Source organism: Cherax quadricarinatus, chromosome 6 (genome assembly GCF_038502225.1).
Source record: "Cherax quadricarinatus isolate ZL_2023a chromosome 6, ASM3850222v1, whole genome shotgun sequence".
Taxonomy (NCBI): domain Eukaryota; kingdom Metazoa; phylum Arthropoda; class Malacostraca; order Decapoda; family Parastacidae; genus Cherax; species Cherax quadricarinatus.
The window spans coordinates 48,456,480-48,467,873 of record NC_091297.1 but is presented as its reverse complement, the minus strand read 5'-3'; the positions used below and the strand labels follow the sequence as shown (position 1 = coordinate 48,467,873).

The window sequence follows — 11,394 nt, the reverse complement described above, 5'->3', positions numbered from 1 at the left end:
CCATTTTTTTAAATGATTGGAAAAAAAATACAGCGGAACCTCGGCGTTCGAACGTACCGGACCTCGAACGAACGAACTGGAGTACGAACAATTTTGTTCAGATAAAATTGATCCAGTCTTTGAACGTTTTCCTGGAGTCTGAAGGCACCAGCTTGTTTAAAATTCATATTTAAAAATTTTTTACACGAAAGCCATAATTCAAAAGTGCTTTGAAGTGACTTCTGACACTGACTTAACTCTCAGTGACTTTTGGTAGAGTCAGTTCAACATCCTCCAGTTTGTGAGGCTGATAATTAAAGCATAGGAAATGTTGTTTCGGACATCGAACTTTTCGCAGTTCAGACACCTCCTAGGAACCGATTAGGTTCAAACACCGAGGTTTGAAAGGCCTTCATAGCAACGAGCTAATTAACTATGAATGAAATTCTTTCAGTCGCGTTCACAGGCACAAAAAAAAAATATTACGCTACACGAGCTGACTGTACTAGGACAGATCACATCACAAATGTCTAGGGCAGGAGTGAGTAACTTCAGCACGGAGTGTAGCTGTAAGCAAAATCGAAATTAAGTGAATTCTAACCTGAAGACTAGCACAGCATCTGAGGTGTAAGCACCCACAGCGACGTCGTAACCCAGTCCGGAGTCGCCTGGTAAGCGCTGGGAAATGGAGAAGCCGAATCCTGACAGCTGCATGTGTGGGGACACACTCGATGCTTGTATCACCTAGGAAGTGGAAGAAGACATTTGGTTGTAAGTGCTGTAGTGTGGATTTGGAGTTTCCATGTGTTCATTTGCATGTTTATTGTGGAGCAGGATTGGGAGTTCAGGTAAGACTCGTGAATTCGTCAAGAAGGCGGCACTAAGAAGAGGAGTCAGTTTCATGACGGCGTTTCAGACTGTTCTGGACCATTTGTCAGATCACAACTTACGATGCTGGGACTTGACAGTGATCGAGGGAGGAAGCGAAATGTCGTCACGAGAGTCCTCTTCTAAATGGTATTGATGGCGGTTCATTCGTCACAAAACAGGACAAGTGTCTCCTGACAAGGGTATGTGAAATGCTACTTCTATGGCCGAAATGACATGTATGCCAGGGATGGGGTTCACTTATCCAGGGCAGGTGTGGGTTTTCTTGCTAGCTCAGTTGAGGGGGTTGTTAGGACTTTAAACTAGGATTAGTTAGAGGTATGGGTTTAGAAATGATAAATAATGAGTATGGATATATTGACTTATGCTCTGATATTAAGAATCTTAATAGCAACTGTCGTGGAGTAACTCTGGGTAATGATAATTTCAGAAATTGTGTAAAAACAAAGATGAATAGGAAAAATGTGCAGAAGAAAAAACATATGATGGTATTTTATGCTAACAGTCGAAGTGCAAGAAATAAGATTAATGAACTACGTTTGGTAGCATGTGCTGGGAACTTTGATATCATTGCATTAACTGAAACCTGGTATGATTAAAGAGTCAGGATATGATTGCTGAGTGTAATATTCAAGGGTTTAAGCTCTTCCATGTGGATAGATATGATGGGAAAGGGGGGAGGAGTTGCATTATATGTTCGAAAAAATATTAACTGTTGCATAAAAACAGGTGTAAAAACAGATGGAACAGTAACAGAATCTCTTTGGGTAGAGTTTGTAGAGGGTCAAGAAAAACTAATTCTAGGTGTAATATACCGACCTCCAGGCTTGGACCTCGATAGAGGGAGACTTCTTTGGGACGAAATTGTTAGGGCTTCTAGACACAATAACATATTGATAGTAGGGGATTTTAACTTTAGTCAAATTGACTGGAATTCTTTGACCGGTAATCTAGAATCCAGTGACTTTATGGAAACAGTTCAGGACTGTTTTCTGAAGTAGTGTGTAACAGAGCCTACCAGGGGTAATAATTTGCTAGACCTAGTCTTGTCAAATAAGGAAACACTCGTAAATAATCTGGAGATCATTGAAGAGCTTGGCGCAAGTGATCACAAATCCATCACTTTCAGCATTAACTGGGAATACAAGAATAATTATAATACGGTAAAAATCCCAGATTTTCGTTCTGCCGATTATAATGGACTTAGGGAACACCTGTCAAATCTCGATTGGGGTTATCTAGCTAATGATTTTATTGACGATGATCATACTTATGATTATGAAGGGATCTGCATTTATGATTTTTTCTTGACAATGTACACCGTGCTCAGAGTATATACATTCCCCAGAGAGAAATTAGGTCTAATAATAACGATTCCAAATGGATTAACAGGAGGCTAAAGCATCTATTAGGGAAGAAAAGGGAAATTTATAGGCGCATCAGAAGAGGAGAGGTTAACCTTAACGATCAGTATGTCCAGCTTAAAAGAGAAGTAAAAAAGGGGATTAGAAAGGCTAAACGTGACTAAGAAATTAGAGTTGCTAATGAATCAAAGACTAATTCAAAGGGGTTCTTTCAAGTGTATAGGACGAAGGAGAAGGAAAAAGTAGGACCTCTGAAAACTGGGAATGGACAGCTGACGGATAACGAACTGGAAATGTGTTCCTTATTTAATGACTATTTTTTGTCAGTTTTTACACGGGAAGATGTAAATGAGATTCCAGTAATTAACAATTATTTAGTTCATGACGAATTTAAATTAACTAATATTACTGTCACGAGGGACATGGTTATTAAACAGATAGACAAACTGAAGCAAAATAAGTCCCCGGAACCCGATGAGTTGTTTTCCAGGGTACTCAAGGAATTGTAGATGAATGGTTCAGAGAATCGACATGTTGTTGAATTAGACACATGTGCAACTCTTGGGTATCTTTACTGAGGAAACGTTTCGCCACACAGTGGCTTCATCAGTCCATACAAAGGAGAAACTTGAAGAACAGGAGGAGAATGAGGTAATCAGTCCCTCAGCCTTGAGTCGATGTGGTCAGTCCATCAATCTTGAATAGAATACGGTATATGAGCGGAAAAGCAGCTTATAAACCGTAGACAGGTGAGGGGCAGCAGTCGTAGGTGGTGTCACATTTGTCCAATGTGGAAGTAGGTCGTGCCCAAGGGTTAGGCAAGTGAAGAATTCCCAAGTATTAAGATCCCAAGAAGTTGCAGTGTCTGACAGGATTGTAGATGAATGGTTCAGAGAACCGACATGTTGTTGAATTAGACACATGTGCAACTCTTTGGGAACCATTCATCTACAATCCTGTCAGACACTACAACTTCTTGGGATCTTAATACTTGGGAATTCTTCACTTGCCTAACCCTTGGGCACGACCTACTTCCACATTGGACAAATGTGACACCACCTACGACTGCTGCCCCTCACCTGTCTACGGTTTATAAGCTGCTTTTCCGCTCATATACCGTATTCTATTCAAGATTGATGGACTGACCACATCGACTCAAGGCTGAGGGACTGATTACCTCATTCTCCTCCTGTTCTTCAAGTTTCTCCTTTGTATGGACTGATGAAGCCACTGTGTGGCGAAACGTTTCCTCAATAAAGATACCCAAGAGTAGCACATGTGTGTAATTCAACTACTTAAGTAATACAAGATGGAGCTTAGTCAGCCATTAACAAGTGTGTTTAATGCGTCCATCCTTACCGGTGTTGTGCCAGAGTTGTGGAAGATGGCTAATGTGGTTCCTATATTCAAATGAGGGGATAAGTCCACTCCTTCAAATTACCGTCCAATAAGCCTGACATCTATAGTGGGCAGGTTACTAGAATCAATTATAGCTGACATTATTAGAAGTCACCTTGAAGAGCATAACTTGATAAATGAATCTCAGCAGGGATTCCCGTGAGGTCGTTCCTGCCTGACAAACTTACTGACGTTCTTCAATAGAACATTTGAGGCAGTTGACAATGATAAAGAATATGATATTGTTTATTTGAATTTTAGTAAAGCCTTCGATAGAGTACCTCATAAGAGATTCTTAAGAAAAGTGGCAGCTCATGGTATAGGAGGTAAAGTTCTAGCATTGATAGAGGCATGGCTTACCAATAGAAACAGAGAGTTACCATTAATGGAGTGAAATCTGAATGGGGATTAGTCACTAATGGCGTTCCACAAGGATCAGTTTAGGCCCTCTCTTGTTCATAATTTACATTAATGGCCTTATTGAAGGGATTACTAGTGACATCAGTAAATTTGCTGATGATATGAAGATAGGCCGTATAATTCATTCTAAGGAGGATAGCAATGAACTTCAGGAGGATCTGGACAAATTAATGTCCTTGTCTACAAAATGGCAGATGAAGTTCAATGTGAATAAGTGTAAGGTACTAGTCCTTGGTGGCAATATAAACACAAATGCAGTATAATGTGATCCTTTATTGACTACGTTTCGCCCACACAGTGGGCTTTTTCAAGTCACAAACAGAACTACCTGGGGTGGAAGGAACGCGAGTATTTATAGTCCAGCTGAGGTCAGGTGAAGAATGCTGCATCTGATGATGTACCGAGTGGGGTTATAGAGTCTAAAAACTTGGGTAGCTTGGAAAGGAGATTGGATAAGTTTGTGAGCAGACCTTCTACAGTGTTCTTATGTGGGATAGCGATGAAGAAGTTTCTTGGCAAGTGGTTCAGCTATGTTATAGAAGCCACTATTCTGGTTGAAGTTGTCGGATATAGAAATGAGTGATGATTCCAGGATTCTTCGGTATTGAGTGTTGTCTTCTGTGGCGATAAGTCTTGAGTTTCTGTAGTTTATCAAGTGGTTGTGTGAATTACGGTGTTGTACGCAGGCATTCCTTGCGTCGTCAGACCTGCTTGCGTATTGGTGTTCTGAAATACGTGTTTGGAGGTCCCTTGATGTTTCGCCCACGTATAACTTGTTGCAGTCATTGAAGAATGAGACACTTATGCAGCATATGGAAATCTTTATTCAGGAAACGTTTCGCCACACAGTGGCTTCATCAGTCCAATACAAAGAGGAAGGCGTAAGGAGAGGAGGAGAATGAGGTAATCAGTCCCTCAACCTGGAGTCGATGTGTTCAGTCCATCAATCTTGTAGAATGTACAGCACAGGGCCGTAGACGTGGCTTATATACTGTAGTGAGGTGACGTGAAGCAGATGGAGGCGGGGTCATAGTGGTACCATCCACTAGTCGAAGTAGGTCTTCGTCCAAAGGTTGAACAAGTGTTGAAGAATTCTTTGTAACAAGATCCCATGATGCTGCAGTGTCCGACAGTTGTGATGAATGGTTTGAAAAACCGACAAGTTGAAGATTGAGACACTTATGCAGCATATGGAAATCTTTATTCAGGAAACGTTTCGCCACACAGTGGCTTCATCAGTCCAATACAAAGAGGAAGGCGTAAGGAGAGGAGGAGAATGAGGTAATCAGTCCCTCAACCTGGAGTCGATGTGTTCAGTCCATCAATCTTGTAGAATGTACAGCACAGGGCCGTAGACGTGGCTTATATACTGTAGTGAGGTGACGTGAAGCAGATGGAGGCGGGGTCATAGTGGTACCATCCACTAGTCGAAGTAGGTCTTCGTCCAAAGGTTGAACAAGTGTTGAAGAATTCTTTGTAACAAGATCCCATGATGCTGCAGTGTCCGACAGTTGTGATGAATGGTTTGAAAAACCGACAAGTTGAAGATTGAGACACTTATGCAGCATATGGAAATCTTTATTCAGGAAACGTTTCGCCACACAGTGGCTTCATCAGTCCAATACAAAGAGGAAGGCGTAAGGAGAGGAGGAGAATGAGGTAATCAGTCCCTCAACCTGGAGTCGATGTGTTCAGTCCATCAATCTTGTAGAATGTACAGCACAGGGCCGTAGACGTGGCTTACGCCTTCCTCTTTGTATTGGACTGATGAAGCCACTGTGTGGCGAAACGTTTCCTGAATAAAGATTTCCATATGCTGCATAAGTGTCTCAATCTTCAACTTGTCGGTTTTTCAAACCATTCATCACAACTGTCGGACACTGCAGCATCATGGGATCTTGTTACAAAGAATTCTTCAACACTTGTTCAACCTTTGGACGAAGACCTACTTCGACTAGTGGATGGTACCACTATGACCCCGCCTCCATCTGCTTCACGTCACCTCACTACAGTATATAAGCCACGTCTACGGCCCTGTGCTGTACATTCTACAAGATTGATGGACTGAACACATCGACTCCAGGTTGAGGGACTGATTACCTCATTCTCCTCCTCTCCTTACGCCTTCCTCTTTGTATTGGACTGATGAAGCCACTGTGTGGCGAAACGTTTCCTGAATAAAGATTTCCATATGCTGCATAAGTGTCTCAATCTTCCCATTCCAGCCAGCGATTTCATCGACCTTGTTGAACTATGTGTTGGCTTTACGTGTTTCTCTTTCGAAAATCACCTCTTTCAGCAGACTTTTGGACTACCCATGGGTTCGCCACTCAGTGCAGTCCTGGCGAACCTATACATGGAACATCTAGAAGCCGAACGTTTCTCCACCATTATTCCTTCGTCTGTCACCTGGCTCCGTTATGTTGACGACATTCTCCTCATAACTCCTAAACGCTTCAACGTTCAAGCTCTCCAAGACAAGCTCAACCAGGTCGAGCCTTCAATCCAGTTCACACTTGAAGAAGAAGTCGACAACACTCTTCCTTTCCTTGATGTCCTGCTCTGCAAAGCTGACCACGAACTTCGTTTTAAAGTCTATCGAAAACCCACCAACCAAAACGATCTTCTCCACTTCTACTCTCACCACGACACCAAAACCAAACGTGGTGTAATTATAGGCTTCTTCCTGCGTGCACTCAGAATCTGCAGCAACGAGTTCCTTGAGGAAGAATGCACTATAATTGAACAAATATTTTCTAAACTCCACTATCCTCGTCACTTCATCAGAGACTGCAGACGGCGAGCATTAAACATCTTCAACACACCCAGAGAAGACACTGCCGAGAAGAGATACATAGTCCTTCCCACCAACTCCATTGCCAAACATGTTTCCAACATCTTTGCCAAAACATCATTCCAAGTATCTACCTCCACAACCACGACCATCAAGGACATCACCAGTAGTAGGCAGGACAAGCCTCCATCCTCTGCAGGGGTATACATAATCCCTTGTAATGACTGCAACAAGTTATACGTGGGCGAAACATCAAGGGACCTCCAAACACGTATTTCAGAACACCAATACGCAAGCAGGTCTGACGACACAAGGAATGCCTGCGTACAACACCGTAATTCACACAACCACTTGATAAACTACAGAAACTCAAGACTTATCGCCACAGAAGACAACACTCAATACCGAAGAATCCTGGAATCATCACTCATTTCTATATCCGACAACTTCAACCAGAATAGTGGCTTCTATAACATAGCTGAACCACTTGCCAAGAAACTTCTTCATCGCTATCCCACATAAGAACACTGTAGAAGGTCTGCTCACAAACTTATCCAATCTCCTTTCCAAGCTACCCAAGTTTTTAGACTCTATAACCCCACTCGGTACATCATCAGATGCAGCATTCTTCACCTGACCTCAGCTGGACTATAAATACTCGCGTTCCTTCCACCCCAGGTCGAGAACACTTCGACAGTGAGAAGCGATCAAGCGACTTAGCTCGAGTGGTGACGTGTGCTTACCTAACACATCGACGATCTCGCCTCTCTCGAAATTACCCCGTGTTGAGTAGTGCTTTGAGTAGTGCTTGCTGGACCTTCGTCTTCCTCTCCACCATCAGGATTGGTGCGTCGGTGGTTGCCGACCGAAGGGCAGGAAGCCTCTTGCTGCCTGAATTCTCTTCGCCTGTTGACTGCACGCCATACAGCCAGTCTCGCCACCACTCAGGATATACAGTGCTCCATCAAGCTACAGTTCACCTCCTCAGTGTCCTGCGCCAGGCAAGTACGTGTGTCTACTTACACGTACTTGCCTAGCTGAGTACTCTCACTTTTTGGCCGATTGTCACCTCCAATTACATCTTTTCGTAATTAGACGATGCCTTCGTTGCCTTCCACCTCCCACCCCCCTTCCACTCTCCCCCAACCTCCCACACCTGCCTCTGCTTCTACTAAATCCAATTCCTTCTCGCTAAACCTCAAATTTTCTAATCCTGATGCCACTATCTGTCCGGAAAATTTATTATATCAGATCACTGGTGCACCTCAACTTAAAGTCTTCAAAACCAACTCAGGCTTCAAACTCCTTCTTGACAAACATTCCTACGAAGCGTACACCTCAAGCGATACCAGACAAAAACTTCTCAACGCAGGCTTCACCATTATTTGGACTCCTGAGCACCGTGCCAAAAGCACAGTCATTGCTAAACACGTAGACTACTCTCTCCTGACAGCCTATGACACAGACAAAGAAGACTTAATAAAAGATATCAGTACTAAGAACAAAGTCTCTGTTGACGATATTTACAGACCAGAAAACTCTACCATTCTCAAAATACGCTGTTCTACTCCTGCTGACGCCTCTACACTCTTCAGTCAAGGAATCTTTGCCAAGACCATCCGCATTCCTCCAAACGCTCTCTTCACTCCGAACTTCCACCCAATCACACAATGTCTTAAATGCTACAAATTCGGCCACGACAAAAACACATGCACATCTACACAAGTCTGCTCCAGATGTTCAGCAACTGGCCACTTCTGGAATACTTGCAACCTCCCCCTTAAATGTTCTAACTGCGGCGGGTCACACACTGCAGTTGCAAATTCCTGCCCTTCTAGAAAGCACATTCTCTCCTCCCTCAGAGCAAACCAACCTCCCTCCCTACCCAACCCCTTCCCTGCTCCTCCCTCCCCTTCCTTACCTCCCTCCCCTTCCACACCTCCCTCCCCTACCCCCAATGCCTGGGCCTCCCCACGCACTTGGTCTACCTCTTCTACTCTACACACATCAAACACCAACACACAGACTACAAGCACTTCTCCTTCTACACCCACACTAGACTACAAAACTAACTGTCAACTTGCCACTGCTGCCCACTCTGCGATGGTAATCTCACAAGCTTACCAATCAGACTACTCACATGTCCTTAACCTAATCTTGTCTGCTAACAATCTTCCCTCTTTAATTATCCCTCCTTCCTGCTTCTCTTCCAAGCCTCCTACAACCTCTCCCTCCTTCCTCTCTCCCACCCCCCCACTTCCTACTCCCACCAGCTCTCCTCCTCCACTACCTCTCTTCACTACTTCTACACCTCCCACCAACACCCCTACTGCTACTGCTACGACCACCCCTCCCCCCACTTCCTTACCCACTTCATCCCCTTCCAAAGCTTCCACTTCCTCACAGCTTACCAAAACTTCCACTTCCTCTGCATCCACCTTCGCCCACTCCACCACAACCAAAACCTCATCCAGGTCCAACTCCACCTCCTCCAGACAAAATCCACTCAAACCTAAACCTACCCCAACTTCTAACGGACAGACCAAAGAACATAAAAACAGATCCATCTCTTCCTCCCCCTCCAGGAAACGGGTCCGTAGCACCTACAAACACACATCCACTGATGGCACCACTATCACGGGCTTTAATCCAAACTCCTCCCCCGACATTAACTTTGCTAAGACGAAACCATTAAATCACGTTTAAGGCGATTCAGTTCAACGTACGTTCTTACTTTACAATTAGACACCTACTGGCCGAGCTCCTTGAAGCAGAGAGGCCAGATATTGTTTTGCTAAACAGTACCTGCCTCAAAGCCCCTCAATGTATCCGCCATTATGGTTATACTGCACTACAGTCCCCCTATGATCCCCACGATGGGGTTGCCATCCTTGTCAATTCCAACATAAAACATGAATTTCTCCCAATCCCTTTTATTCACCAACACTGTCTTGCGGTCAGAATACACACCCACCTTGGCCCCTTTATCTTTTTCACCACCTATGCTCGCCCAAACACTACTCTCAACATACACGACCTCTCCTTAGTCTTCAACTACACCAACACACCAACTTACCTACTAGCTGACATGAATGCCAAACACACTGCCTTTCATCACACCAGTAACAACCAACTTGGTCACCAATTACTCAACTTCACAAACCATAAACACCTAATTCATCTTGGCCCAGACTTCAATACCTTCTTCAACCACACGGGCCAAGGCAAACCAGACATCATTCTGGCAAACCGAGCCAGCTCTCTATTTCAACATTACATCTCACCTGGCCCTATTACAGGCTCTGATCACATCCCAGTCATCTTACACATCTCCTCCAACCCTATCCTCATTCCAACCACACCTTCATTCTCCTACAAGAACGCTGACTGGGATGCTTTCAAACAACACATAGACAATATTAACCTCACCTATGACTACAACAACAAACCTATCTCTGACATCGATACTCAACTTGATCTCATCCAGGACACCATTACACAAGCAGCCAACATCGCAATACCAAAGAAAACTCACACCACTCGTTATTCCTTCAAACCGTCACTCAGAACAAGAAGACTAATTATCTGCTACCACAACCGCTTCCTCTACAACACACATAGATTTAATCAAGTCCGATTAGATCTCACTTACCTTAGAAACAACATTTTACACAGCCTAGACCAAGACCACAACAATCACTGGTCACGACTAATACAACAAGCGGACAGGCAGCGTGTTAAAAACACTAAAGCCTTCTGGAACTTTATCAAAAAAATCAGAGGCACTACTCCCACCAACAAATTCAAACACATCACCCACAACAACACACACATCTCAGACCCACAGGCTGCTACCAACATCTTCAAACACATCTGGGAGAACATCTTCCACGCTCACCCACCTCACCCTAACGTTATTCAACACATTCAGAACATAGAACACTGGAACACTGCACACACACAAGAAACAACACCAGACAGCCACATACATCTAGACACTCTTACCTCCTCCCAAGAACTCGACACTCCTTTCACCAACACAGACATTAAAACTCTCCTCAGACACCTTCCTCCAAAGGCTCCTGGTGCCTCTGGCCTAAACCATATTATCCTGAAACACCTTCCTGACTCTATCATTACTGCCTACACAAACCTCCTCAATGCCTCCCTTGCCTCTGGATACTTCCCTTCCCTCTTCAAAGCTGCTACTGCTATCCTCCTTCCTAAACCCAATAAAGACCACTCTGACCCTAGAAACTATCGCCCTATCAGCCTCCTCGAAACTTTAGGAAAACTCTTTGAAAAACTCATTAATCATCGCCTTCGCAGATACCTGGAACATAATTCTCTACTTTCAGATGGCCAGTTTGGCTTCAGAACACACAGATCCACACAGGATGCCATTAACATCATTCTCAACTACATCCACATAAACACAAAACAAAGAAACAGGACAGCCCTGGTTGCAAAAGACGTTGAAAAAGCTTTTGACACTGTGTGGCACGAGGGGCTCAAGTACAAACTCTGCACTAACTTCAACCTGCCTCTCAA

The 11,394-nt window shown here is 43.9% G+C and overlaps 1 protein-coding gene across 1 annotated transcript in view; it reads right to left on the bottom strand.

The window, feature by feature from the left end:
* LOC128694485 (integrin alpha-8) overlaps positions 1-11,394 on the bottom strand; it is a 157,860-nt gene that overhangs the window by 101,428 nt on the left and 45,038 nt on the right. The window contains exon 11 of the mRNA XM_070081543.1: positions 581-723. Coding sequence (XP_069937644.1) covers positions 581-723 — 143 coding nt within the window. The remainder of the gene's footprint in view (positions 1-580; positions 724-11,394) is intronic.